A 20822-nucleotide genomic window follows, 5' to 3' on the forward strand; every position below is an offset into this window, starting at 1 on the left:
CCTCACCCTCGCTCGGCATGGCGCGCAAGAAGGGAGTCCCGCAGCGTGCGGGCCTCTCTCGTGCCGAGTTTGTCAAAGCCCTGTCGAGCGCCGCGTTCGCCGAGGAGCAGCGCGACGAGGAGGAGCGCCGGCAGGAGGTCGAGCGCGAGGAGCGCAAGCGGGCCGAGGAGCACGTCAAGCGCATCAGGGCGGCAGCAGAAGAGCGCACGAGGGCAGCACACGAGCGCGGTGCGTCCCACCTTTCCCCTGTCGTCGTTCGTCGTCGCTGGTGGTCGCCCCGCTCATCCTCATCTCGCCAGCGACCGCAGCTCTCACCTCGGGTGCGGGACTCGCCGTACTCGCCATCCAAGCCCTCGGTCTGACTCTCGCTTCCCTCTCCAGGTCCGCCAGTCGCAGCAAGAGCGATCCCCCTCTCCCTCAACTCGCACCTCCCGCCGGTCGTCCCTCTTCCCGTCGGCCCTGGCGCTCCTCCTCCTCCCGCCGTGACCACCTTCTACCAGACCGTCCCGCCAGCCATCACCATCCCTGCTCGACCCGACACGCACGCCATCCCTGCCGCCGTCACCATCCCCGCGCCGCCGCAGACCAACTCGGTCCAGCCGCAACAGCAGCCCAGGCTCGAGCACCCGCCCGGCTTGAGCCGCTTCGCCGAGCTCTACGTCCCTGTATGGCTCCGGCGCGTCAACGCCGACCGGCCCCAGTACGTCGTCCCGCGCAGCAAGGCCGAGGCGTTCGCGGTGCGTCCTCCTCTGCCTCGTCCGTTCCCTCGCTCCGAGGCGCAAACTGACTCTCGCCCCGCCACAGATCGAGTATTCGGAGATGCACGACGCCCTGTACCCGCCCAAGCTCATCCACCACCTCGGCAACATCGAGCGCGCCAACCACGAGCATCTCCTCAGGGAGCACTTCGACCGCGCGTCGAGCCAGGGTCGCCTCGGCGCTCGACCCGCGCCGCTCCCGCTCGCGCCAGTGACCTATGCCCACCACTGGCTGCCGTTGCAGCAGGCCGAGTACACGGCGCGCGCCCTCCAGCTCCAGCAGGCGGCGCTGTACGCCGTACCGCTGCGACCCGTCCCGCCGCACCCGAGCGACCCGCCCGGCCCGCCGCTGTACATGCTCGAGGCGCGCTCGATCCGCGAGGGCTGGCCACCTGTCGACCTCGGCGACATCCTCAACTTGCGGCAACTGCGCCCGAGCTTCCAGAGCTGGCAGGGCCTCGAATTCGAGGCGAGCGTCGCCGGCATCAATCGCGCGGCGGGCGAGGTCCTCCTGCGGTGCGACGGCCTCATGGGCTACCAGGAGGCCATGGTCTTCAACGTCGTGTGGCGCGTCCAGGACCGCATCTTCAACGAGTGGCGCCGCTCGACCGAGCTCGCCGACCTGTACCTCAACTCGAGCTCGATCCTCCTGGACGGCCCGCCGACCAAGCGCCGCAGGACGGCGATCGACTCGTGGCTGTTCCCGCAGAGCGAGGACGTCTCGGTACACGCACCGGCGCCGACCAAGGACGACCTCGACCCCGAGTGGGTCGACGAGAGCCTGAACGAGGAACAGCGCGTGCGTCGAGCGTTCTCTCTTCCACCTGCACGAGGCCGTACTGACTCTGGACGCCCTGCAGAATGCCATCCGCTCGATCATCTGGGCCAAGCAGCGCTGTCCGCTCCTCCTGCACGGGCCTCCCGGGACGGGCAAGACCAAGACGCTCGTCGAGTCGGTCTTCCAGATCCTCAAGCGTGCGTCCCTCTTTCCTCTTCCTCTCTCTCACTCTCACAGAGACACGGACCTGACGAGCTACCGCGAGCAGGCCACCCTACCACGCACGTCCTCGTCTGCGGCGCGTCCAACCCGTCGACCGACACGCTCGCCATGCGCCTGCGCTCCCTCATGCCCAAGGACCTGTTCCGCCTCAACGCCCCGAGTCGACCGTTCGCCGAGGTCAAGGGCGAGCTCCTCCCGTTCTGCCACGTTGAGAACGACCGCTTCGCCCTCCCGTCCATGTCGACCCTCCTCTCGAAGCGCGTCATCTGCTGCACCGTCCTCGACGCCTCGATCCTCCTCAACGCCCACGTCACCAACCACGACCTGTCGACCCTCGAGATCTACGTCGCCGGCAGCGTGCACCCCAACAACCCTCCTCCTCTCGCCAAGCCGCACTTTGGCTTCCTCCTCGTCGACGAGGCCGCCCAGGCGACCGAGTCCGACATCGTGCCGGCCCTCAACGCCGTCGCGACCGACGACACGCGCTGTCACCGCGCCCACGTCACCGTCTGCGGCGACGCTCGCCAGCTCGGCCCGCACATCATCTCGGAGGAGGCGCGCCAGAACGACTTTGACGTGTCGCTCCTCGAGCGGCTCATGAACCTGCCCGTCTACGCCGACCACCCGTTCGCGAGGAGGAACCGCTCGCGCAACCCGGACGTGCGCTTCGACCTGCGCACGACACCGTTCGTCGACCTCGTGCGCAACTACCGCTCGGCACCCGAGATCCTCTGGCTGCCCTCGACCCTTGTACGTCCTCTCTCTCTCTCTCTTACTCCTCTCGTGTACTCGACCTCAACCTGACCTCGTCGTCGCGCAGTTCTACCACGAGACGCTCCTCCCGTACGCCGCCAAGAGCGTCCAGCACACGTGCGTCCCCCTCTCTCTGCCTCTTCCTGCCTGCGCAACCAGGCCTGACTCGTGCGCGCTCTGCAGGCCTCTTCGATCCTGGGCACAGCTCCCCAACCCGGGTTTCCCGATCCTCTTCCAGCACGTCGGCGGCCTCGACCTCGAGATCGACGAGGGCGCCTCTTTCTACAACGACGCCGAGGTCGCCCAGGTCCGAGCGCACATCCTCGCGCTCGTACGACCGCCGGCCGACCAGGCGCAACACGGCACCGTCGCGCCCAAGGAGATCTCGGTCATCAGCCCGTTCCGCGAGCAGGTGTGGCGCATCCGTCTTGCGCTCAGGGCGGTCGGGCTCGGCGAGGTCGATGTCGGCAACGTCGAGGCGCTTCAGGGTGCCGAAAAGTGCGTCCTCCTTTCTCTCTCTCGTCGATGTCGCCCTCGCAGCGTCGACTGACCCTCTCGCCTCGCCACAGCCGCGTCGTCATCATCTCGACCGTCCGCTCGAAGGAGCTTCGGTGGCTCCCGATCGACCGAGCGCAGAACCGGGGCCTTATTCACGAGCCCAAGCGCTTCAACGTCGCCATGACTCGCGCCAAGGAGCTCCTCATCGTCGTCGGCAACGCAGAAACCCTCGCGGTCCGTCTCCTCATTCTCTTCTCGCCCTCCCTCTCTCTTTCTCCTGCGTCCTCTTTCTCCTCGTTCGCGACACTGACCATCATATCGGTGTCTCTCGACAGCGCGACCCGTGGTGGCTCGCCTTCTACCGCCTCTGCGTCCGCAACCACTGCTACGTCGGCCCGCCCGTCTCGGCCGCCTCGGCGCACGAGGCCGGCCACGCCGTCTCGCGCCTCGAGCAGCAGTACCACGCCGAGCGCAGCGGGAGCATGTCGCCGGCGAGCGTGCGGCGGGACGAGGACGGCGGCGAGGGCGGCGAGGAGGAGGACGGCGAGCGAGGGAGGGAGGACAAAGACCGAGCGTTCGACATCCTCATCGGGAGGCTCGTCTCGTCGACGGTCAACGAGGACGAGGAATGAGGTACCGAGGCGCCTGCAGTGCATGCTGGCGTTCCGCCGAAGCCTCACTCTTGTTCTGCTCTGCGAGTGGGAGAGACCCTTTCGCGAGCGCGAGCGAGAGCAAGTCCGAGTCCCACGCGCCACTGCTCTCGCTACTTATTCTGCGTCTCGCTCGCTCTTAACGTCGTCGCCAAGTTCTCTCGAAGAGGCCGAGGAAACGAGGAAGAGTGTCTTTTGCAGCATGAGGAGGGACGCAAGTTCCGAATCCTGCGCCCGCGTCACAGAGTCGCACACACCTGCTGACGACGACGAGATGGTCAGGACCGAGGCAGAGGCGAAAGAGAGAGCGACGAGCGCACCTAGAGCCGCCTGCTGTCGAACGCTCGACCCCCTCGCCTGCTCCGCAAGAGCTGCCGGCCCGCCTCGCTGTCGCTCCCGCCGCTGCTCAGAGGGCCTTTGGCGAGCTCGAACGTCGTCCGGCCTTGCTCGGCGAGAGCGCCTCGCAGGCCGAGCGGGTTGCGCGCCGCCGCCCAGTAGATGCTGTCGTCGACGGCGCGCCGCTCTGCGGCATCGAGCGCGTCGAGCTTGGCGAGCGAGTAGTCCTCGTCGCCGCGACGCTTTTTGTGCGGCTTGACGTCGTCGTCGTCGTCGCTGCCAGTCGCCGTCGACGAGCCATCATCGCTCGAGGCCGAGTCGTCGCTGCTCTGCCGCCGATGCTTCTTGACGGCGCCCTTCTTGTTCGACGACCAGATGAAGTAGCCGACGGCCCCGACGACGAGGAGGATGACGAGGCCCATGATGGCCCACGCGGCGGTCTTGGGCATGCCGAGAATGGTGTCGTCGTCGGTCGAGGTCGAGTCGCTCGAAGAGGAGGACGAGGTTGAGCCCGATGACGAGCCCGACGAGCCCGACGAGCCCGCGCCGCTGTCGCCGCTCGTGCCCGTGGCGCCTGCCGCTGCGGACGACGACGACTTGGACGAGGTGCTGGTCGTCGCCTTGGTCGTGTCGCCGCTCGAGCCTGCGCCGCCACCAGATCCTGCCGAGCTGCGGTACAACGCGCCACGTCAGTTTCACGTCGTGCCTCGTGACGTTGTGGAAGACGAGAGAGAGTGAGAGCGTACCTCGATCCGCCCCCTCCTCCTCCTGAAGCTGAGGCAGCGGCGGCGCCGCCACCACCGCCGCTCGAGGATGCCGCGCTGTCCGACCCACCTCCGCCGCCGCCGCCGCCGCTCTCGCCCGTGACCTTGACGTACTCGGCAAGCTCGAAATCGCCGCCCTGGGTGATGGTCGTGCCGTTCGGGAGAGTCCTGCGAGCGAGAGAGAGTCAGTCGCAGTTTGAGAAGGTCCCGCCGGCGGGTCCTTTTTCCCGTCGCGACGATCAGAGAGGGAGAGGACGTACGCGGTCGTCTCGAACAGGCTTGAGTCGGGGCAGAAGGTGATGATCCAGTCGACCTGCTTGCTGCACGTGAAGAGGGCGGTCCCGCTGCAGAGAACGGCTCGCTCCGAGTCAGTGCACGAACAAGAGGACGACCAAGGGAGACCCAGACGCACGACGCCTCGTCGTAGGCGTAAGCGTAGGCGATCGGGCACCTGCATAAGGGAAGGAGGAAGGGTGAGCTCGACCTGAAAGATGGGCTCGAGCGAGAGGAGGACGCACGCTTTTTTCCACCAGTCGTAGTACTTGACGCCGCTCGTAGGGCACGTCTCGGGCGTGGCGTGAGCGCCTTTGCAGCAGTACTCTGTGGCAGGGAAGAGATAGGTCGTCAAGAACGGCCTCGAGCGATCTTGCCGGCGAGGAACGTGCCCTCGTTGTCCTCCCACGCGCCACAGGCGGTGAGGCAGCCGACGACGTCGCCCGCCGCATTCTTGCGCTGCAGGTCGTCGGGACACGCTTTGCGGAGGTCGTACGGGCTGCGGGAGAGGGGGAAATCAGGTGCGTGCCCGGGTTCGAGCTGAAAAGTGGACGCACCAGTTGCTCAACGGGCAGTCGGCCGAGTTGGTTATCGCGAGTGCAATGTTGTTCCCGTCGACGTTGCTTGTGTCGTCTGTGGCCCAGGAGAGCTCGGCAGGGTCAAAATCGACGCTACGGGGCGTGCAGAAGGGAGCAAGCGCTCGAGAACCGACACAGCGAGAGCGACGCGACGCACAGTGGTCCACCTCGGTCTGGATGTTGAACTCGGCGAGCGTGACAGGAAGACGACCCGTCCCTGCAGCAGAGAGGCGAGAGAGTCAGGACGGCGGCGAGAGAAGGCGGGTTGAGAGGGAGAGGGTCGGTGCGCACCGGTCGTCGCGTTGCACTGCAGGCCGCCGATACAGCCGCCGGTCTCGCACTGGTCGTAGTCGGGCTTTGACGTGTCGGAGAAGTCGCAACCGGTCCTGCGGGCGAGATCAGGCGGGTGAGAAGGACGATCCGACGGGGCTCGACGCAGGCTCTTTTGCCAGCCGGGCTCACCTCGGCCAGACTCGTCCGCCCCCTGTGCGTCGAAGAATCGTCGAAGAACGAGTCAGTAGCTGCGCGAGGTACAACTAAGGGAATTTGGGGGAGAGGACGCACAGCTTTCCTCGACCTCGAACGTCAACGACGTGCCCGATTTGGCCTCCCAGCCCGTCTCCTGCGACGGCAGCGGTCCGACGCTCGTGAAGATTCCAGGCCAGACGGTGAAAGTGCCTGCGCGCGAGAAGATAGGTGAGCGCTCGCAGTCGACCAGCGGGAGAAGAATTCGAGGGAAACCGGCGGACGCACACTGATTCGTGACCGTGATCTTGCGGTTCTTCTTGGCTCCCGCGTTGACAAGGACCAGGAACGACCCGAGTGCGATGATTTGGCGGAAGCTCGTCATGCTCGACGGCGAGAGGTCGGTTTTGAGGAGACGAGAACGGCGCGGCAGACGGCGCAGCTCGTGTGTGCAGCAGGGTGCGACGAGGCTCGGGCGTGCGAGAGCTGCTGGCGTCGTGAGCGCAGCGGTGCGCGGCAGCGAGAGACGAGGCGGGAGAGTCGAAACGGCGTGGCCAGCGAGCGGGCGCCGACGCCGAGGCGGACAAGAGGCAGCGGACGAGCCGCGGACCGGCCTGCGCACGCGCCCGCTGTCGCTCGAGCCCCTGTCCGTTCAGCCGAGTCGAGCTGGCCGACTGGCCGAACGGCGCGTCGAAATCTCGACACGGGGGGGCGGAGGAGCGCGCTCGAGCCTCTCCCGCGGGACAGCCGACAGGTCGCGTTTGACGACGGCGCAGAGAGGAAGAGTGTCTGTACTTGCAGCAGGCCGCTCTACAGCCTCACACAGAGCCATGCCCGCACGCCTCCTTGCTGTCCTCGCCGTCGCCAGCTCAGTTGCTCGACCCGACCGCCCTCGTCGCGTGGCCGTGACCGCGCGAGCTTGTGCGGCGCTGCTTCTTGTGGGCCGCAAAGGTCGGGAAGAGGTCGAAGCCGGTGCCCTGCGTGATCGTCGTGCCGTTCGGGAGGAGCCTGTGCGACGAGACGAGCATCGAGTCAGTTGAGAAGGTCCCGGCGACGAGGTCTGCGGGCGAGGACGCACGCAGTCGACTTGAGGCTCTTGTCCGGGCAGAAGGTGACGGTGTAGTCGGAGCGCTCGGAGCAGGTGAAGAGAGCCTGCAGGAGGAGGTGTCAGGTCGGCGAGACGAGGAGGAAGACGGTCGATTCGACGCACGGTCCCGCTGCGAGAGGGGCAAAGGTGCGTCAGGGCCGGCTCGACGAGGTGCGAAGGCGAACAGGACGTACGAGGACTCGTCGTAGGCATAGGCGTAGGCGATAGGGCAGCTGTAGAAGGTGAGGGAGCGGCGCAAGGTGGGCCTCGAGCGCAGAGAAGAAGAGAACGACTGGACGCACGCTCGCTTCCAGAAGTCGTAGAACTTGACGCCACTCGAGGGGCACGTCTCGGGCGTCGAGTGTGCGCCAGAGCAGCAGTACTGCGGGAGAGAGAGAGCGTGAGCCAACGACGAGATCTCCCTCGAGTCGAGAGAGAGAGGGTGGGACGCACCTCCTCCTTGTTGTACTTGCCGCAGGACGTAAGGCACCCGACGACCTTGCCCTTGTCGTTCTTCTTCTGTAGCTCGTGAGGGCATGCCTTCAGCAGGTTGTACGGGCTGCGGCAGGGCGTCGAAGAGGTCAGGGTCCGCTCGGCGCTCGAGGAGGCACAGACACACGGGCGCACCAGTTGCTGAGCGGGCATTTCTTCGACGATGACGTAATGGCGATGGAAATGCTGGCACCATCGACATTGGACGTGTCGTCTGCGTAGCGAGCAAAAAGTCAGAAGAGGTCGCCTTCTCAAGAAGGCCACGAGCGAGGACGGCCACGACGCACAGTTGTCGACTGTTGCCTGGAGGTTCAACTCGCTCAGGGTGACAGGAGGAACGCCAGTACCTGCAAAGAGAGTTTGTCAGGACAACGTTAAGGAGAGAGAGGACGAGAGAGGGTGACAGAGAGGACCGACGCACCTGCGTGAGGGTCGCACTGCAGCCCGCCGACGCACCCACCCGTCTCGCACTGCGCGTAGTCGGGCTTGGTCTTGTCGGAGAAGTCGCACCCAGTGCTGCGACGCGAGGGCAGGTGAGCGTCGTCGTCGCGAAGAAGGAACAGGTCGAGGAGGACCGAGCGGCGAGTGCGGCTCACCGAGCCCAGATACGGCCGCCCCCTGTGGTCGACAGGATACGTGAGTGTCGTCGACTGGGCGAGAGAAGGTGGGAGAGGGAGAGCGAGGACGTACAGCCTTCCTCGACCGGGAAAGAGACGCGCGATCCGGGCGCAGCTTTCCAGCCCGTCGCGTGCGTCGGGCGCGGTCCCACGCTTGTGAAGAGCGCCGGCCAGATGGGAAAGGTACCTGGGCGAGGGAGGAAGTCAGTATCGTCGATCGTCGAGAGAGGCGAGAAGGGAGAAGGGCCCACACTGATTGACGACCTGAATCTGCCTCTGCCGCATCGAGCTGGCGTTGGCGACGCCCGTCGTCGCGAGGAGAGCGAAGCAGGCAGCGACGAGGACGTGCGAGAACGAGGACATGGCGAAGCGAGATGGCGAGACGAGGTGCGAGAGCTGGAAGAGGCGGACGAAGAGAGAAGGCGAGAGCGCCGAGCGCCCGAAGCAGAGGGAGCTGCACACTGCAGAGCGGGCATGCGGCCGACGCGCGAACGAAAGAAGCTCCAACGAGCGACGGCCGCGCTCGAGCCCGCTGTCTGCCTCCTCTCATCGCCCTCGAGCCCTCGCCCGTTGAACCGGCTCGCGTCGTCGATGCACGCCGCCCGACACCGCTCTACTCGTCCACCTCCATGTTGTCCCCTGCCTCGGACACGCCGCTCTTGCGCCCTTTGCGCTTCTTCTCCTTCTTGTCCTTCTTGGCCGGTGAGCTCGCGGGAGCGGCGGCGCCCTCGGCCTCGACGACCATCTTGACCGCCTCGGGGACCGGCGCGCTCTTGCGACGCTCCTTCTTGGCCTTGTGCTTGGCGCTGCGGCGCTCGTCGTCGACGACGCCCTCCTCGCCGACCTCGACATCGCCCGCGCCGCCGACCCGAGTCGTCGCCCATTCGGCGAGGTCGTCGCCTGTTGCCGAGGCGGGCAGGGTCGCGAGCGGGTCGAGAGTAGCCGAGGCGTCGTGTGCCCAGATGGAGCGGGCGGAAGGAGGAAGGGCGGACGAGGTGTGGAGGGACGAGAGGGTCGTGAGGGAGGTGAGGAGGAGTTGGAGGCGGGAGGGGGTCAAGCCGGGCTCCTGCACGATCAAGGGCGAGTCAGTATGGCACGAGGACGAACAGGAGAGTAGAAAGGAGAGACGCACAGCTGCGAGACCACCCAAGTCGCCCTCGAACTCGCTAACGAGCCTCGCGCGCCACCACTCGCCGAACCGGTCCTCGCGCTTCTTGCCGTCCTCCTCCTTGGCCTGCCCGTCTGCGACCGCCTCGTCGCCCTCGACGAGTCCCTCGAGTACCCTGCCCGAACCCGCCTCGGCGCCGTCCTCCTCGCCCGCCGCCGTCGTCGTCGCCGCCGCCTTGGGCACGCGCTTGTCGAGCAGTGGGAAGAGCGACGTCCCGAGCGGCACGAACGCGCTCGGGTCTGCGCGCGCGAGCATCGACGGGCTTGGGCTGCGCTCCGGGTACGGGCGACGCGCCTGCGCTGCCGCCGCGTGCGGAGCCGAGCCGGGAGCTGCTGCGCCTCCTGCACCCTTGGCGGCCGCCTCCTGGCCCTCTGCTGCGCGCCGCCGGCCCCTGCCGCGCCGCCCACGCCCGCCGAGGTCGCCGCCGCCGTCGCTCAGGAAGCTCAGGTCGCTGCCGGACGACGAGTCCGAGTCGGCGCCGGCGTCGTCGTCGTCGCTGCTGCTGCTGCTCGAGCTCGCGGCGGCAGCCTTGGCCGGCGCGGTGGTGGCAGCAGTCGCCGAGGTCGTAGTCGGCGTGTCGGCGTCGCTGTCCGAGTCGTCAGACGCCGAGGACGAGCCGGCGTCGGACGACGAAGATGAGAGGTCGAGGTCGTCGTCCGAGTCGGCGTTGGCGCGGCGGCGGCGCTGGCGCTTGCGCTTGGGACGCCCTGCGGCGTTGGTCGTGCCTGCTGGGGCCATCGTGGGAGGCTCGCGCGAGGGTGAAGTGGGGGAACGAGGACGAGGTCCGGTGCGAGCTCAAACGAGGCGGGGGAGCCTGGCTCACCCGGATCTCCGCGGCCGCCGAGTCGCCCTCTCTCGAAAGAGACGGCCAGGAGATAGAGAGAGCTCGACTGTGTACTGCAACGAGCGCGACACGACGCTACCAAAGACGAGCGCGCTAGAGCGACTTGAGCTTCTTCTCCTCCTGCTTGCCCGCGTCCCTCAACGACTGCCACACCGGGAACCCGCCGAGCAGCGTCAGGAAGCGCTGCACACGCCGACGACATCGAGAGAGAGTCAGTACCGGGACCGAGGAAGAGGCAAAGGGAGGAGAGAGAGAGACGAGGAAACGTCGGCCGGGAAGGGAGGAAAGAGACGAGGAAAGGTCGGGACGCACCCACGCGAGCCGCAAGAGCGGGCTCTCGACGTTGTACCGCTTGATCTGCGGCTCGAGGCACGCCGGGACCTCGATAGCGTGCACGACAAAGAACAGGCCGAGCCAGAACGCCTTGATGGCGCGGCCGGCGTTGGCGGGCGAGTTTGGGTCGAGGCCGGCGAGGCGGACGACGGGCGCGAACGCGCTCACTTGCCACGGGACCCAGGCCGCGAGGCGCTCGGGGCGCACGGTGATCAGGAAGTAGTACAGGGCGACGATGCCGGCCGTGCCGACGATGGCCGGGACCGAGAGCGGCAGGCCCGAGACGACGGCGTCGCTCTGCAGATGGGAGCAGAGGGGCAGTGGGTCAGTCTTTGCCGCTTTGAGGCTGCCGACCCGCCAAAGAGGTCGACAGGGACGGAGAGAGGAAACGAGGATGAGAGGGGACCGCGAGAAGGAGAACGAGGGACGCACAATGCCGAGCTGGACCTTGGCCTGGGCGTGCATCTCCTCGAGCCGCTTCCTCGCCTCTCCTGCGTGCATCGGCGGCGAGAACTCGTAGGTGAACTCGTCGCGGGCGAATGCCGGGCCGTAGGCGATCTTCATCGACGGGGAGGTGAACGAGACGATCTCGGGCTTGGAGTAGGCGAGCGACGGCGAGATGTTGCCATAGTACTCGAGGTAGTGCCTGGCGGGAGGGACGGGAGGGAGTAAGCGGCGCGGCGAGGAGGTCGGCAAGGTGTTCGAGGGGGAGAGGAGGCGCGGGCGCACCCGAGCGACTTTTCGTGGTCCTTGTTCATGTGGCTGCAGGGACGTGGCGAGTCAGCTGGAGCCCATGGTCGAGGACAAGCGCAGGCCTGCTCACCTGATGATGCGCTGAGCTGCGAGCGAGAGGCGAGCGGGGAGGTGGGGGCAAGCGAGAGTCAGTGCGGTGAGGGAGAGACGAGGAGAGGGAGGGGGGATGTGCACCTTCTGCGTCGGTGACCTGTGCCATGGCTGGTGAGTTCCCGCGTGCCAGTCGACGTAGAGGGTGAGGAGCGAGAGCGAGAGCTCGATGCGAACGAACGGCGACTTCGGGCTGCGGCCACTCGCTCTCCATCTCGCCTGTCAGCTCGTCTGGCTCGCTCCGCACGCGCACAATCAACTCTTCACTACACACACTCGCGCCACCAGCCGACCCGCACCCCGCACCACGCGCCGTCGCCATGTTCCCTCATCGCATTCACCTCGTCTCATCGCCGCCGACGTCGCCCAGCCCGACTAGGACGACGACAGCGTGCCAGTGCACCGCAGCCACCTCGCACCCGTCTGTCGCGCGTCCCACCGCCTGTACCGCCTCGCCCTCCCCTCGCCGAGCACCTCTGCTTCCTCTGCGCGCGACACCTCATGAGCGTGCGGCGACAGCGCGACCAGGCCGACCGGTGCCCGCACCAAGGTCGTCGAGCTTCACATTGCGGGCGAGTGGGGACAGGAGCCGGACGAACTCATCACGGGCGTCGACACGCTGCGCCCGTTCCTCCCCCAACCTCGAGGAGCTGCACATCGAGGGCCGCACCCAGACGTTCTACCTCGACCTCCTCCTCTGGTACACCGGTGCGTCGCCTCGTTTCCTCCGTATCTGCTCGCCCGTCGAGCCGTTCCCGGCGAGCGCACGAGTGCAGGAGCCACGCGCGCGAGGTCTAGACGACCTGCATCAAGAACTTGTCGGTCTATGTTCTCTCTTTGTGAGTGCCTCGTGACCGAGAGCGCGAGAAAGTTCGAGTCTAGCCGTCGTCGACGAGAGAAAAGGACGGCCCGAGCGCTCGTCACGTCGAAGCTGTCGAGCGTCGACGGCCCGTCTCTCGCGCTCGCCCCGTGCTTCGAGCCCTCTCTCGGTCGTCTCGTCGAACAGAGAGTGCGAGAGACGTGAGCACAACAGAAAGAGTCCCCATTCCAGACCGCATCGCCGGCCCTCCCTCGCTCGTCCCTCCTCCTCGAGCATGGTATCTACCTCGTCGCGCCGCGCACCTCGTCCCGCGCACACGCCCAACCGCAAGAAAGAGAAAGAGAAAGACGGATCGAGCCGCCGAGAAAGCAGAGCGCGCCGGCTCAGGCCTTGAGCTTGGTGACGGCGTCCTGCGCCGCCTGCTTGGCCTGGTCGGCCTCGTACTCGAGCTTGATCTTGGCCTGCTCGGCGGGCGACTTGCGCTGCCAGCTTCAGGTCGGGTGCGGCGTGTTCGAGGATAGGAGGGAAGAGAGGGAGAGTACGGGCGAGGGCGGAAGGTAGCGAGGAAGAAGGGGTCGGACGAAGAGAGAGAAGGGCGAGGCGGCAAGGAGGAGTAGGGCAAAATGGCTCCGTCAGCGGCTGCTCCGTACGACGGAGTCTCGCTCCTTCAGGCTCGCACGAGCGCGAGGAGCCAGACACGTCAAGAGAGAGGGGCCGCCGACTCACTCCCAGGCCCGGTACAGCGACGTGATGCCCGTGCCGGCGACGAAGCAGTTGACGGCCGCGAGCGAGTAGTTGACGGGCGTGATGACGAACGAGTAGCGGACCCAGATGAGGCCGGTCGCGGTGAGGGCGAGGTTCTGCGGGACCGAGATGACCTCGGCGGGGCGGCCGAGGTCCTTGAGGCCGGCGGCGACGAGGCCCCTGTTGCGCACGGAGAGTCAGTGGTGGACAGGGAGAGGATAAAGAGGAACGAGGGGGACGCACCACTTGAACATGGGCGCCCAGAAGAAGACGGTCCTGCGAGAGGGTTGGAAGAGGAGGACGAGGGGAAGGGGAAAGACGAAGCGGGTCAGCGACCCGTGCGCAGGCCGCCGAGAGGGTACTGGACGGTCGAGAGACGCACTTTGGCCCTGCAGGAGGCGAGCGTCAGGGTGTGTGCGGGTGCCGAGGCGCGAGTCGAGCGATGGGGAACGACGAGGAGGACGAGAGGACGCACCGGCTGGGGAGTTCCACAGGGACTGGATGCGGGTGCTCAGGGTCTGCTGTGCTGCTGCGGGAGCGGCCATGGTCGTCGAACGAGCTTGGTGAGGAGCGTGAGCTGCCCTTGGGAGGTCGTCGACGTCGAGGGAGATGAGGATTGCCTCTCGCTCGGAGCGGCGCTGCTCTCCAGCTAGATGCTCCAGTGAAGCTCTCTAAGAGGCTTTTTTGACCATGCCGCACTGACCAGCTGCGGTCGAGACGAGAGGGAGACTCGCTTGAGAAGCGACCGTCGACGGGTGACTTGGACGGCTCGTTTGAGTAGAGCCCGGGGCGTGTGACCTTGTCCTACTGCTGCTTTGCAGGCAGGCAGTCACACTCAGAGCGAAACGGGCGAGGCTGCGGCGTGCGCCGTCATCGCCAAGTTGACCCGCCTCTCCGCTTGCCCTCCTCTCCACCACCACCACACCGCGAGCAGCCACGATGAGCGCACCAGAGCCATCGCCCGCGTTCACCATCGACTACCAGCCCCCTGGCTTCTACCCGCCCACCCCGGCCAGCGAGGACCTCCCCACCTCGCCCTCGTTCGCCGATCCCAACGACAGCCAGGACCAGGACGCCCTCCTCGCCCGCGCCGCTCTCGAGCCCGTCACGACCCTCCCCTCGACCCTCGACACGGTCGAGCACGCCATCGCCGGCGCCGCCAGTGGCCTCCTCGCCAAGGTCGGCGAGCTCGCAGGCGTGCCTGCCCCCGAGGTCGACGGCCTCGACGACCTCACCCGCAACCTCGAGCCGCACCACGACGACGACACGGCCGCAACCGGCAGCCCGGCGAGCGCCAAGACGCTCACTCTCGCCGGCGACGACTCGGCCCCGGTCGACGAGACGCACCGCCCCGAGTTCGGCCTCGACGCCGTCCGCAAGGAGCAGGACGACCTCGCCGCCTCGCCCGCTCAGCAGCTCGTCGCCGACGCCCAAGATGACGACGCCGACGGCAAGCACACCGGCGCAAAGCTCGCGGCCGGCGGCGCAGGTGCCCTCGGCGGCGCCGCCCTCCTCGCAGGTGCTGCAGGCGCCAAGAACGAGGGCAACGAGGTGCGCGAGCCGACCGTCGAGGACGATGCCGCCGAGCGCAACGGTCTTGTCGAGGTGCGTCTCCCTCCCCTCCCTTCACGGTGCCGAGCGGCCCTGACCTCGCCTCCCTCCCCACCCGTCCTCTCGCAGCCGACCCACGCCCAGTCGACGCCCACCTCGGCCGCGCCCGACTACGGCACGCCCGCCATCGAGAAGGAGCAAGCCGCACTCGCCGCCTCGCCGGCGCAGCAGCTCCTCCGCGCCGACACGGCCTCGTCGTCCACCGCCATCCACCGCGACGAGGCGGCCCTCCTCGCCGGCGCCGCCGGCGCCAAGCTCGGCGCCACGCACGAGGTCGAGGAGCCCGCCAAGGCGCCTGTCGACGTCGCGACCGACAAGGCCGTCGAGGCCGGCGCGGGCGTCCCGCAGAGCCCACACAGCGAGGCGCTCGAGCGCGAGGTGCGTCCTCATCTTCCCTCGCCTGTTTTTTTCCCACCCCTGACCTAGTGGCTCTATCTCTTCCTGCCGCTTGCGGACCCACAGATCTCGGAGCCCGTCGCTCCGCTCTCGTCCTCCACCGCCGCCGCCGACTCGACCTCGCGCCCGTCGCTCCCGACCCCGCATGGCTCGACCACGTCCTTCTCGGCCGACGTTCTCGCCGCCGGCGACGGCATCCACACGCCGACCGAGGCGCCGGGTCCCGCAGCTGGCGGCTTCGGCATGCGCGGCGACGGCGACATCGTCGCGACCGACCACGAGCTTGACGAGGGTTCGGCGCGCGGGATCGAGGGAGGCGACGTCGTGCACAACCCGGCTCCGGCGGTGCGTCTGGTACTCTTCCCTGTGTCCCTCGCCGGGCGACGGCCCTGACCTTGCCGTTCGACGCCCACAGCTTCCTGCCCTTGCGGTCGTCGGCTCGGCTGCCGCCCTCACGCAAGATGTGGTGCGTCTCGCGCTCCTTCTGCCCTCTCTGCCCTCGTTCCAGGGTACATGGGCTCACGTTGTCTTGAGCCCGTACAGCCCAAGGACTTCCAGCCGTACACGCCGCCCGTCGCCGAGCCGACCCAGGCCAGCGTCGAGCTCCAGCAGGCGGTGCGTCCTCTCTCGCCCCACACCTGCGCACGACACACTCCTCGTATGCCCTGAATCGCGGCCGTGGACAGTCCTGACTTTCATCTCTTCCGCAGGCCGCGGTCCCTGTCCCCGTGACGCCCGCCGCCGAGCTTCCTCCGACCGCCGACCTCGCCCGTGTCGACTCGCGCTCGACGTCCCACACCGTCATGCCGAGCACCGCCACGGGTGCCCTCGACCCGTCGGCGACGAGCGTCCCCGAGACGCTCAACGCGCAGAACCTCGACACGACGACGCCGGCCGTCCCCTCGCCGGCGCCGGCACCTGCGTCGCCCGGGAGCGAGCAGATCGAGATGGACGAGGCGCTCGACGAGGGTCCCGTCATGGAGAAGCGGGACAAGGGCAAGGGCAAGGAGGTGCTCGGTGCGGCGGCGCTCGGAACGGCGGGCGTTGGGGCGGGCGTCGGCATGAAGGAGCTTCTCGACGGCGACAAGGTGCGTCGAGCTTTCTCTCTTCCTTCTCGCCCATACTCGGCCGCGGCCGAACGCGCGCAGGCGTGATGAATCCGACCTGACGATCTCGCTCTCGCGCCGCAGCAGACCAACGCCACCACCGCCCACCCCGACTCGCTCGACGACCAGCGCGCGTTCCCCACCACCCCGCACATGCTCGACTCGACCTCGCCCATCGTCGCCGCCGACGGCGCGGCACCTCGCGCCCTTGACCCGGCGACGGCGGGCCACGGGCAGTCCGGCTCGGCCGCCGTCGCGGGCCCGACCGTCGCAGCCGGCGCGCAGGGCATGACACCCGCCATGGCCGAGCTCGCGCACCTGAGCGAGCCGGCGTCCGGCGCGCACGCGCCGCTCACGACCGAGCAGCCGCTCGTCGAGCAGCCCATCTCGGCCGCCGAGTACGAGGACCAGAAGGAGGCGCACCGCGAGGGCGACGGTCACGGCGTCCCGCTCGCCGCGGCCGGCGCAGGCCTCGCCGGCATCGGCGCCGGCGCGGCGGGCGCCAACCTCCTCGCTCGCCGCAACGAGCCGCACGCGCCCATCGCGGTCGGCGCGCCGTCGGCGCTCTCGCCCGTCGCCGCCGCTCCTGTCGCTGCAACGCCTGTCCAGCCCGAGACGGTCGAGCCCGTCGCCGCGGTCCAGCCTGTCGCCGCCGCCGCCGAGCCCGTCGTGCACGAACCCGTCGTCGAGCACCCTCGCGCGGTCGAGCAGCAGCCGTCCGCCGCGCCGGTCGCTCTCGCCGCAACGCCTGCCGTCCTCGCTGCAGGTGCAGCTGCGCCTGCCGCAGCCACCATCGCCGCCGTCGACGCCAACGAGCCGCAGCAGCAGCAGCAGCAGCAGCACCCGCCGCTCGACAACAAGCGCACGCCCGTGTCGCGCTTCACCGAGGAGACGTTCACGCCCTCTGCAACCGGTGCCGAGACGCCGTCGTCAACGCGCGCCGTCATGGGCTCGCCGCCGACGTCGGCCGCCGCGACGCCGCTCCAGTCGACCACGCCGACCCAGTCGCTGTTCGAGGCCGGCATCCTCGAGAAGAGCCCGCACATGAAGATTCAGACGCACAAGGTCGACGGCCACAAGCGCCTGCACCGCAAGAGCCTGTCGGGCGTCGTGTCGCCCGTCGGCAGCATCTCGCGCCGCACCGGCTCGGGCGAGTCGCCGCGTGGCTCGCCGCGCCAGTCGGTCGAGACCGAGCGCGCCTTGCCGCAGCAGCAGCAGCAGCTCGGCGCAGCAAACGCCGCCGTGCCGGGCACCGTCGCGGTCGCCGGCGCGACGCCCATGCTCGTTGGCGGCGGTCCGCAGGCGGGGCAGGTGCGCAGGGCGCCGAGCGCGGTCAACCAGGAGGGCAGGCGCGACCGCATGGTCAACAACATGGTCGGCGTCCAGGGTGCGTCCCACTTCCTTTGTTCGAGCCTCTCTCGTCGTCGTCGTCGTCGCCGTCGCCGTTCCTGTACTGACCTCGTCGCCCTCCCTCTTCCCTCTCTCGCTCTCGCCAACAGACCCGACCATCGGCGGCTACGATGCGCCCAACTCGGCCCGTTCGGCACCCGTCTCGCCGACCATGAACGTCGCCCAGGTCTCGCCCAACGCCGGCGGCGCGCAGACGTACGCGGGCCTCCCGCCGACGGGCTCGGCCGCGGCCGTCTATGCCCCGGGCACGGGCGCCGGCGCTCCTCCTCGTGCGGCTCAGCAGCAGCAGCAGTACTACGCGCCGCCGCCGTCGCAGCAGCAGCCGCAGTTTGCGCGCCCGCCGCCGCCCCAGCAGCAGCAGCAGGTCATCCCTCCCCAGCACCAGCACGCCGTCGCGCAGCACCCGGTCGCCCACCAGCAGCAGCCGCACCACGCGCAGCAGATCCCGACGCACAGCGCGACGACGACGACGGTCGACTCGCACGGGCGCGAGCACCGCAAGCTGCAGAAGAAGCACGCGCCGGCGGGCGCCGTCGGCGGCGTCAACGGCGGCGCGGTCGCTCCCGGCTCGACGGCGTCGTCCGAGGAGAAGAAGAGCGGGTTCCTGTCGCGTGTGTTTGGCGGCGGGAGCAAGTGAGCGAGTGGGAGGGACGACGAGGAGGTCGGAGCGCGAGCGAGCGAGCGAGCGAGTGTAGCCTTTTCCCTTCTTCGTCTCCGTTGTCGATAGTTTCCCCCGCCGTCTTTTATGCTATCGTAATGCGCCTCGCCGCGTCCTGAGCGTGCTCGCAGTGGGAGAAAGCGAGAGCGCCAAGTCAAAGTGGGGAGAAAAGCGAGGCGGGGAGCTCGACTCGCCCTCTGCTCTCCACACCGCATCAAGCAACTCGGCATGTCGTCCATCGACTCGTACCAGACTCCGTGAGCACCCTCGAGCCACTCTCGCGCCCGCCGAGCGTCGCCGTCCTTCGTTCTGACTTTCTCCTCCTCCTCATCTCCCTCTGCCACCTCTCCTCGCTCCCGCCCTCTGCCGACCTGTCCGACATGCGCGATACCGTGGGACAATAGTCTTTCATCGCGCTATGCCTCGAAGGAGATGAGCAAGCTCTTCTCGTCGTCGGTGCGTCATCCCCCCTCCTCCCGTCCCTCGTTCCGACCGCGCCTTCTCTCCCAGCCCTCGAGACGGCTCACTGACCATGCCCTTCCTCGCGACAGACCCGCTTCGGCACCTGGCGCAAGCTGTGGCTCAGCCTCGCCACCGCTGAGAAGCAGCTCGGCCTCAACATCTCGGACGAGGCGCTCGAGCAGATGAAGGCCAACCTTGTGCGCTTCCCTCTCTCTCTTTCTGTCAGCGTACCCACCTTCTGTGGAACTGGCAAGCTAACTTGCCCTCTTTGCGCCCGTGCAGGACCTCGACGACGAGCAGATGGCCGAGGCGGCGGTCGAGGAGAAGAAGCGCCGTCACGATGTCATGGCCCACGTCCACGTCTTTGGCCTCAAGGCGCCCGCCGCGGCGGGCATCATTCACCTCGGCGCCACGTCGTGCTACGTGACCGACAATGCCGACCTCATCTTCCTCCGCGACGCGTGCGACATCATTCTTCCCAAGCTCGCCGTCGTCATCGAGCGCCTCGCTTCGTTCGCCGAGCAGCACAAGGACCTCCCGACCCTCGGCTGGACCCACTTCCAGCCGGCGCAGCTCACGACCGTCGGCAAGCGTGCGACCCTCTGGATCCAGGTGCGTCCCCCTCTCTCGAAATCTCGGTCGTTCGGGTACTGACTCGGCGCTTCCTTCCTCTCGCCTGCAGGAGCTCCTGTGGGACCTGCGCAACATCCAGCGTGCGCGTGACGACATCGGCTTCCGCGGCGTCAAGGGCACGACGGGCACGCAGGCGTCCTTCCTCGCGCTCTTCGAGGGCGACCACGACAAGGTGCGCCGCCAACGGCCCAGCTCGCTCGAGCCCTTCGTCGAACACATCACTGACTCTTCTTGAACGTGCGTCTGCAGGTCGAGGAGCTGGACCGTCTCGTCACCGACCTGTCGGGCTTCAAGCACGCCTACCCGGTCACCGGCCAGACCTACTCGCGCAAGATCGACATCGACGTCCTCGGCCCGCTCGCGTCGCTCGGCGCCACCGCGCACAAGATTGCGACCGACATCCGCCTGCTCGCCAACCTCAAGGAGGTCGAGGAGCCATTCGAAAAGGACCAGATCGGCTCGTCCGCCATGGCCTACAAGCGCAACCCGATGCGCTCCGAGCGCATCTGCTCTCTCGCCCGCCACCTCATGGTCATCCAGCAGAACGCCCTCATGACGGCCTCGGTCCAGTGGTTCGAGCGCACCCTCGACGACTCGGCCAACCGCCGCATCACCATCCCCGAGGCGTTCCTCACGGCCGACATCATCCTCACGACGCTCCAGAACGTCACCGAGGGTCTCGTCGTGTACCCGGCCATCATCGCTCGCCGCGTCCGCCAGGAGCTCCCCTTCATGGCGACCGAGGTGCGCTTTCGGCTCTCCCTCTCTACCTGTCTTCCTCTCCCGCGAACACTTACTCACGCTCTCTCCCTCTCTCGCAGAACATCATCATGGCCATCGTCAAGAAGGGCGGCGACCGCCAGGTGTGCCACGAGAAGATCCGCGTCCTGTCGCACGAGGCCGGCGCCGTCGTCAAGCAGCAGGGCGGCGAGAACGACCTGATCGACCGCATCCGCGCCGACAAGTTCTTCGAGCCGATCTGGGCCGACCTCGACTCGCTCCTCGACCCGAGCACGTTCGTCGGTCGCGCGCCGGAGCAGACGGCCAAGTTCGTCAAGGACTTTGTCCGCCCGGCGATCGAGCCGTACCGGAGCCAGGTCGACGGCGCGCAGGCGGCCGAGCTCTCGGTCTGAATGTCGGTGTGAGTGACGCAGAGCTGGAGGAGGGCGAGTTCGAGAACGAGGAGCAGGTAGACGGAGCGTCTGTGTCTGTTTGAAAAGCTGTCGTTTCCTGTTCTCCTCTCGAGCGCAGATCCTGAACAAGAGCCTGGCGCACACGTTTCCTCGCGGTCGTGAGAGATGGCGATCGAGAAAGAGCGAGGTCTGACAGCGAGAAACTGCGCTCCTCCTGGACCTCGAGGTGAGCGCAGAACCGAGCGAGCGGTACCAGGAGCGGTCTGCAGATTTGAGCCCATCGTCGAGTACTCGTCTCGATAGGTCGACCGAGCGCTGAATTACCGAGAAAGAGTGAGGTCTGACAACGAGAAATCGAGTCCCTCCTCCTGGTCCTTTTCCTGAGCACGC

The 20822-nt window shown here is 67.7% G+C and overlaps 7 protein-coding genes across 7 annotated transcripts; 3 read left to right on the forward strand and 4 right to left on the reverse strand.

Annotated features, from left to right (window-relative positions):
* Positions 1 to 17: 17 nt before the first annotated feature.
* On the forward strand, positions 18 to 3702 carry RHOBADRAFT_52252 (uncharacterized protein; the record flags this gene model as incomplete). Its single annotated transcript, XM_018416249.1, has 10 exons — positions 18 to 228; positions 309 to 320; positions 382 to 737; positions 805 to 1557; positions 1619 to 1733; positions 1805 to 2508; positions 2579 to 2628; positions 2695 to 3009; positions 3081 to 3243; positions 3345 to 3702. 10 exons carry the CDS (start codon positions 18 to 20, stop codon positions 3639 to 3641), a joined length of 2976 nt encoding a protein of 991 aa, XP_018272262.1. The 3' UTR covers positions 3642 to 3702.
* Positions 3703 to 3979: 277 nt separating this feature from the next.
* Positions 3980 to 6460, reverse strand: RHOBADRAFT_42542 (uncharacterized protein; the record flags this gene model as incomplete). Its single annotated transcript, XM_018414075.1, has 12 exons — positions 3980 to 4664; positions 4742 to 4927; positions 5020 to 5103; positions 5172 to 5210; positions 5278 to 5359; positions 5392 to 5531; positions 5590 to 5665; positions 5768 to 5827; positions 5902 to 5996; positions 6073 to 6094; positions 6175 to 6288; positions 6364 to 6460. 12 exons carry the CDS (start codon positions 6458 to 6460, stop codon positions 3980 to 3982), a joined length of 1680 nt encoding a protein of 559 aa, XP_018272263.1.
* A 484-nt stretch (positions 6461 to 6944) lies between these two features.
* Positions 6945 to 10177, reverse strand: RHOBADRAFT_52253 (uncharacterized protein; the record flags this gene model as incomplete). Its single annotated transcript, XM_018416250.1, has 14 exons — positions 6945 to 7083; positions 7154 to 7227; positions 7286 to 7292; positions 7357 to 7395; positions 7465 to 7544; positions 7616 to 7721; positions 7790 to 7868; positions 7942 to 8001; positions 8076 to 8170; positions 8251 to 8272; positions 8345 to 8458; positions 8523 to 8667; positions 8897 to 9337; positions 9404 to 10177. The coding sequence occupies 14 exons, from the start codon at positions 10175 to 10177 to the stop codon at positions 6945 to 6947; spliced, it is 2175 nt and encodes a 724-aa protein (XP_018272264.1).
* A 136-nt stretch (positions 10178 to 10313) lies between these two features.
* On the reverse strand, positions 10314 to 11568 carry RHOBADRAFT_52254 (uncharacterized protein; the record flags this gene model as incomplete). Its single annotated transcript, XM_018416251.1, has 6 exons — positions 10314 to 10466; positions 10596 to 10913; positions 11049 to 11262; positions 11346 to 11378; positions 11440 to 11455; positions 11544 to 11568. 6 exons carry the CDS (start codon positions 11566 to 11568, stop codon positions 10377 to 10379), a joined length of 696 nt encoding a protein of 231 aa, XP_018272265.1. The 3' UTR covers positions 10314 to 10376.
* A 908-nt stretch (positions 11569 to 12476) lies between these two features.
* RHOBADRAFT_52255 (uncharacterized protein) lies at positions 12477 to 13568 on the reverse strand (the record flags this gene model as incomplete). Its single annotated transcript, XM_018416252.1, has 5 exons — positions 12477 to 12768; positions 13006 to 13203; positions 13267 to 13299; positions 13406 to 13412; positions 13499 to 13568. The coding sequence occupies 5 exons, from the start codon at positions 13566 to 13568 to the stop codon at positions 12663 to 12665; spliced, it is 414 nt and encodes a 137-aa protein (XP_018272266.1). The 3' UTR covers positions 12477 to 12662.
* Positions 13569 to 13956: 388 nt separating this feature from the next.
* On the forward strand, positions 13957 to 18319 carry RHOBADRAFT_52256 (uncharacterized protein). The gene is made up of 8 exons (XM_018416253.1): positions 13957 to 14628; positions 14704 to 15012; positions 15097 to 15375; positions 15446 to 15496; positions 15574 to 15645; positions 15741 to 16118; positions 16221 to 17523; positions 17636 to 18319. The coding sequence occupies exons 1-8, from the start codon at positions 13963 to 13965 to the stop codon at positions 18181 to 18183; spliced, it is 3606 nt and encodes a 1201-aa protein (XP_018272267.1). The 5' UTR covers positions 13957 to 13962; the 3' UTR covers positions 18184 to 18319.
* Positions 18320 to 18420: 101 nt separating this feature from the next.
* Positions 18421 to 20559, forward strand: RHOBADRAFT_34838 (uncharacterized protein). Its single transcript, XM_018413234.1, has 7 exons — positions 18421 to 18461; positions 18609 to 18660; positions 18756 to 18863; positions 18949 to 19278; positions 19349 to 19471; positions 19549 to 20043; positions 20121 to 20559. The coding sequence occupies exons 1-7, from the start codon at positions 18433 to 18435 to the stop codon at positions 20430 to 20432; spliced, it is 1449 nt and encodes a 482-aa protein (XP_018272268.1). The 5' UTR covers positions 18421 to 18432; the 3' UTR covers positions 20433 to 20559.
* Positions 20560 to 20822: the final 263 nt, after the last annotated feature.

Source organism: Rhodotorula graminis, assembly GCF_001329695.1.
Source record: "Rhodotorula graminis WP1 unplaced genomic scaffold RHOBAscaffold_4, whole genome shotgun sequence".
NCBI lineage: Eukaryota > Fungi > Basidiomycota > Microbotryomycetes > Sporidiobolales > Sporidiobolaceae > Rhodotorula > Rhodotorula graminis.

Bases quoted from the DNA above. Each gene is read 5' to 3' on its own strand.
- RHOBADRAFT_34838 (XM_018413234.1), top strand. From the start codon at position 18,433: ATGTCGTCCATCGACTCGTACCAGACTCC. The intron at 19,279-19,348 runs GTGCGTCCCCCT...TCTCGCCTGCAG, and splicing joins GTGCGACCCTCTGGATCCAG to GAGCTCCTGTGGGACCTGCG. The intron at 19,472-19,548 runs GTGCGCCGCCAA...GTGCGTCTGCAG, and splicing joins TCGAGGGCGACCACGACAAG to GTCGAGGAGCTGGACCGTCT.
- RHOBADRAFT_52256 (XM_018416253.1), top strand. From the start codon at position 13,963: ATGAGCGCACCAGAGCCATCGCCCGCGTTCACCATCGACTACCAGCCC. The intron at 15,376-15,445 runs GTGCGTCTGGTA...CGACGCCCACAG, and splicing joins TGCACAACCCGGCTCCGGCG to CTTCCTGCCCTTGCGGTCGT. The intron at 17,524-17,635 runs GTGCGTCCCACT...TCTCGCCAACAG, and splicing joins CAACATGGTCGGCGTCCAGG to ACCCGACCATCGGCGGCTAC.